At 47.8% G+C, this 6,000-nt stretch overlaps 1 protein-coding gene across 2 annotated transcripts in view; it reads right to left on the reverse strand.

The window, feature by feature from the left end:
• LOC123993677 (FH2 domain-containing protein 1-like) overlaps positions 1-6,000 on the reverse strand; it is a 43,371-nt gene that overhangs the window by 8,004 nt on the left and 29,367 nt on the right. For both annotated transcript variants that reach the window (XM_046296060.1, XM_046296061.1), the window contains exons 7-9: positions 5,401-5,471; positions 3,641-3,748; positions 2,529-2,599 (exon numbers count right to left, since the gene is read on the reverse strand). In XM_046296060.1, coding sequence (XP_046152016.1) covers positions 2,529-2,599; positions 3,641-3,748; positions 5,401-5,471 — 250 coding nt within the window. The remainder of the gene's footprint in view (positions 1-2,528; positions 2,600-3,640; positions 3,749-5,400; positions 5,472-6,000) is intronic.

Here is a 6,000-nt window from a genome sequence, read left to right on the forward strand (position 1 = left end):
TTTCATGTTGTCTGTCTGTAATTGTGTAATGACTTGGTGCCGCCTATCTTGGCCAGGAAGCTCTTGAGAAATAGATTTTAAATCTCAAATGAGCCCTTCCTGGTTAAATAAAGGTTAAATAAAAAAAATAAAAAATAAAAACATGTTACCTCAATTATCTCGACTAACTGGTGCCCCCCCCCACATGGACTCTGTACCGGTACCCCCTTTATATAGCCTTGCTATTGTTATTTTACTGCTGCTCTTAAATGACTTATTCCTTTAATTTCTTAGTCTTATTCACATTTTTTTAAGCTGCAATGTTGGTTAGGAGCATGTAAGTAAGCATTTCACTTCATTGTATTCAGTGACTAATAACATTTGATTTGATTGGCTGAGAGAAATTGATTATAAAAAGATTGTGAGGCTGTTTTGTTAGACTTCAGTGTGGCCTTTGACATTGTCGATCATAGTCTGCTGCTGGAAAAACTTGTGTTATGGCTTTACACCCCCTGCTATATTGTGGATAAAGAGTTACCCGTCTAACAGAACACAGGTGTTCTTTAATGAAAAGAATCAGGAATTCCCCAAGGCAGCTGTCTAGGCCCATTACATTTTTCAATCTTTACTAATGAATTGCCACTGGCTTTGAGTAAAGTGTATCTATGTATGCGGGTGACTCAACACTATACATGTCAGCTACTACGGTGACTGAAATGACTGCAACACTCAACAAAGAGTTGCAGTTAGTTTCATAGTGGGTGGCAAGGAATAAGTTAGTCCTAAATATTTCTAAAACTAAAAGCATTGTATTTGGGACAAATCATTCACTAAACCCTAAACCTCAACTACGTCTCGTAATGACTAATGTGGAAATTGAGCAAGTTGAGGTGATGAAACTGCTTGGAGTTAACCTGGATTGTAAACTGTCATGGTCAAAACATATTAATACAACAGTAGCTAAGATGGGGAGAAGTCTGTCCATGGTAAGGCGTTGCTCTACCTTCTTGACAGCACTGTCAACAAAGTAGGTCCTAAAGGCCCTAGTTTTGTCACACTTAGACTACTGCTCAGTCGTGTGGTCAGGTTCCACAAAAAAGGACTTAGGAAAATTGCAATTGGTTCAGAACAGGGCAGCAAGGCTGGCCCTTGGATGTACACAGAGCTAATATTAATAATATGCATGTCATTCTCTTCTGGCTCAAAGTGGAGGAGAGATTGACTTCATCACTACTTGTATTTATGAGAGGTATTGACATGTTGAATGCACCGAACTGTCTGTCTGAACTATAGGCACACAGCTCGGACACCCATGCATACCCCACAAGACATGCCACCAGAGGTCTCTCCACAGTCCCCAGGTCCAGAACAGACTATAGAGGGCGCACAGTACTAAATAGAGCCATGACTACATGGAACTCTATTCCACATCAAGTGACTCATGCAAGCAGTAAAAAACAGATTAAAACAAAACACCTTATGGAACAGCGGGGATTGTGAAGCAATACGAACATAGGCACAGACACATGCATACAAACACACAATAACATACACACACGTACACATGGATTTTGTACTGTATATATGTGGTAGTAGAGTAGGGGCCTGAGGGCACACAGTCTGAATGTATTGTACTGTTTTTAAAATGGTATTAACTGTCTTAATTTTGCTGGAGCCCAGGTAGCTGCTAATGGGTATCTTTAATAAATACAGACACCGATACCCACAGAGTACCTGACAGTAAGTGTGTTTCCCAAATTTCCTAAACTATTCCCTATATAGTGCACTATATCTTGAGCTCTGGTCAAAAGTAGTGCACTATATAGAGAATAGGGTGCCACTTTTGGACTCAATCTAAGGGTCCTACATAGCTAACCAAACCCAACAGAGCCGTGATATTGAAACAGACATGTTGCTCATGACAAGGGGATAGCTATATCACTAACATCTGGACAGTACCGTAACACAATACAGTCCAGTTGGAGGGGTGTGTGTGTGTGTGTGTGTGTGTGTGTGTGTGTGTGTGTGTGTGTGTGTGTGTGTGTGTGTGTGTGTGTGTGTGTGTGTGTGTGTGTGTGTGTGTGTGTGTGTGTGTGTGTGTGTGTGTGTGTGTGTGTGTGTGTGTGTGTGTGTGTGTGTGTGTGTGTGTGTGTGTGTGTGTGTGTGTGTGTATATATAGCCTGCAGATCTCATATGCTCCCCAGAAGCAGCCAAAACACCACGGGCCACGTTCAAACACTTTAGATTGCTTCCTTCCTTCCTTCCTCCGTTTAATTAATTCATCTACCACGAGGTAGATTTTCAAACTATTAGAACTGGGGCGCGTTCAGTGGGGCAATGTTTTGGAACATTCGGATAGAAATATGTAATATAGAAGAAACATGCCTCTCTGACATGTAGAACAAGGAATCATGTTGGCTCTATTTGTAGCATTTATATTTGCAAAGTTTGACATCTTTTGGCAACTGAACGTTGCCCAATCCCCTATGAGGAAGGAAGGGGAGCATTTCTAATCTTGGGAGGGATCTATATTATTGGCTCTTACTGACCTGGAGGCGGGGCCGACGTGTCCTAGTTGGCCGGGAAACGACAGTAAACTCTGGTCCTTTTTCACGGCTTCCTGTGGAGACAGAGACAGAGCTGATCCAGCTATTGTTTCACACAGTGAGCCATCATAATTCTGGATGAATCATTGCATTGTGTCACGATTCAGTGTGTTGATGTGGTTATTGTGAATTCATGGTTGGTCAAATACAACAAATAGTTTGAAAGAGATTCTGAAGACCTGTTTTATCTGTGCCAGTTGAACAATTTAGTTAAATAAGAAAAAGTGTCTAGTTTATCCAAAGGAAACTAAATGAGCAGTCTGTCAGATGGTTGTTAGTCTTCAATAAAAGAGAAGTCTGGGATGAATTTAGTTGTCTTTGAACTAGATCTAGAGAGAGTTCATTTAGATGTGTGGCATATTACAGCTATAAGTAGGTCTTGACTGAAAGATAAACTAAAGTCAAGCACTTCAAGGGTCACTGAGTGTACAAAACATTATGAACAGCTGCTCTTTCCATGACAGACTGACCAGGTGAAAGCTATGATCTCTTAATGATGTCTCTTGTTAAATCCACTTCAAATCACTATAGATGAAGGGGAGGAGACAGGTTAAAGAAGGATTTTTAAACCTTGAGACAATTGAGACATGGATTGTGTCTGTGTGCCATTCAGAGGATGAAGGGGCAAGACAAAAGATGTAAGTGCCTTTGAACGGAGTCTGGTAGTAGGTACCAGGCGCACCGATGTGTGTCATGAACTGCAATGCTGCTGGGTTTTTCATGCTCAAGAGTTTCCTGTGTGTATCAAGAATGGTCCACCACCCAAAGGACATCCAGCCAACTTGACACAACTGTGGGAAGCATTGGAGTCAACATGGGCCAGCATCCCTGTGGAACGCTTTCAACACCTTGTAAAAATCCATGCCCTGACAAATTGAGGCTGTTCTGAGGGCAAAAAAAGTTTGGGGTGCAACTCAATATTAGGAAGGTGTATATTTGACGACGTCGAGGCGAGGGGTGCTGAAGTACAGTAGGATCAGTTTTGCACTTTAGATGATAATGAATACAGCTACAGTATATGAGTAATAGATACCTGATCCTAGATCAGATCTTACCATGGCCACAAAGTGCAGGAGGTTCATGCCTGGCTTGTTGGCTTTAGTGTCAGCCAGCTTGAGCAGGGATGGGATTCGGAACCCTGCTGCGTTGCCTGCATACCCACCCTGAGGTCAAATACAGTAGGTCAGTGAAAAGAGGTCACACACACACCTGACATCTTAAACAAACACATTACAAAACCCAGATGCCGTCAGAGTGATGCTCTGGAACACACCGCAGTCCACACCCCAGTCCACACCCCAGTCCACACCCCAGTCCAACACCCCAGTCCACACCCCAGTCCACACCCCAGTCCACACCCCAGTCCAACACCCCAGTCCACACCCCAGTCCACACCCCAGTCCAACACCCCAGTCCACACCCCAGTCTACACCCCAGTCCAACACCCCAGTCCACACCCCAGTCCAACACCCCAGTCCACACCCCAGTCCAACACCCCAGTCCAGACCCCAGTCCACACCACAGTCCACACCACAGTCCAGACCCCAGTCCACACCCCAGTCCACACCCCAGTCCAACACCCCAGTCCACACCCCAGTCCAACACCCCAGTCCAGACCCCAGTCCACACCCCAGTCCACACCCCAGTCCACACCCCAGTCCACACCCCAGTCCAACTCCCCAGTCCACACCCCAGTCCACACCCCAGTCCACACCCCAATCCAACACCCCAGTCCAACACCCCAGTCCAACACCCCAGTCCAGACCCCAGTCCACACCCCAGTCCACACCCCAGTCCACACCCCAGTCCACACCCCAGTCCAACTCCCCAGTCCACACCCCAGTCCACACCCCAGTCCACACCCCAGTCCAACACCCCAGTCCAACACCCCAGTCCAACACCCCAGTCCACACCCCAGTCCACACCCCAGTCCACACCCCAGTCCAACTCCCCAGTCCACACCCCAGTCCACACCCCAGTCCACACCCCAGTCCACACCCCAGTCCAACACCCCAGTCCAACACCCCAGTCCACACCCCAGTCCAACTCCCCAGTCCACACCCCAGTCCAACACCCCAGTCCAGATCCCAGTCCAGACCCCAGTCCAACACCCCAGTCCACACCGCAGTCCACACCCCAGTCCACACCCCAGTCCACACCCCAGTCCAACACCCCAGTCCAGACCCCAGTACACACCCCAGTCCACACCCCAGTCCAACTCCCCAGTCCAACACCCCAGTCCACACCGCAGTCCACACCCCAGTCCACACCCCAGTCCAACACCCCAGTCCAGACCCCAGTACACACCCCAGTCCAAACCCCAGTCCAACTCCCCAGTCCAACACCCCAGTCCACACCCCAGTCCACACCCCAGTCCAACACCCCAGTCCAACACCCCAGTCCACACCCCAGTCCAACTCCCCAGTCCACACCCCAGTCCAACTCCCCAGTCCACACCCCAGTCCACACCCCAGTCCACACCCCAGTCCAACACCCCAGTCCAGACCCCAGTCCACACCCCAGTCCACACCCCAGTCCACACCCCAGTCTACACCCCAGTCCAGATGCCAGTCCAGACCCCAGTCCAGACCCCAGTCCACACCCCAGTCCACACCCCAGTCCAGACGCCAGTCCAGACCCCAGTCCAGGCCCAAGTCCACACCCCAGTCCACACCCCAGTCCAGACCCCAGTCCAGACCCCAGTCCAGACCCCAGTCCAACACCAGCAGCATTGTGCACACAGATAAAGAACGTCTCTCTCTTTCATCTGAAAGGTAAAAAGAAAGGAGGAGAAGAAAGAAAACATGAAACTCACAGCATTCATGTAGTTTCCTGCCTTCAGAACCAGACGGAGGATGGAGTGCAGCTCAGGACAGCTCAACAGCTCTGAGAGAGAGAGAGAGAGAGAGAGAGAGAGAGAGAGAGAGAGAGAGAGAGAGAGAGAGAGAGAGAGAGAAGAGAGAGAGAGAGAGAGAGAGAGAGAGAGAGAGAGAGAGAGAGACAGGGAGAGAGAGAGAGAGAGAGACAGGGAGAGAGAGAGAGAGAGAGAGAGAGAGAGAGAGAGAGAGAGAGAGAGAGAGAGAGAGAGAGAGAGAGAGAGATTCACAAACCTTCCATAACAAAGCCATCACCTACAGAGAGATGAACCTGGAGAAGAGTCTCCTAAGCAAGCTGGTCCTGGGGCTCTGTTCACAAACACAAACACACCCTACAGAGCCCCAGGACAACAGCACAATTAGACCCAACCAAATCATGAGAAAACAAAAAGATAATTACTTAACACATTGGAAAGAATTAACAAAAAACAGAGCAAACTAGAATGCTATTTGGCCCTACACAGAGAGTACACAGCGGCAGAATACCTGACCACTGTGACTGACCCAAAATTAAGGAAAGCTTTGACTATGTACAGACT

Source organism: Oncorhynchus gorbuscha, linkage group LG13 (assembly GCF_021184085.1).
Source record: "Oncorhynchus gorbuscha isolate QuinsamMale2020 ecotype Even-year linkage group LG13, OgorEven_v1.0, whole genome shotgun sequence".
Classification (NCBI taxonomy): domain Eukaryota; kingdom Metazoa; phylum Chordata; class Actinopteri; order Salmoniformes; family Salmonidae; genus Oncorhynchus; species Oncorhynchus gorbuscha.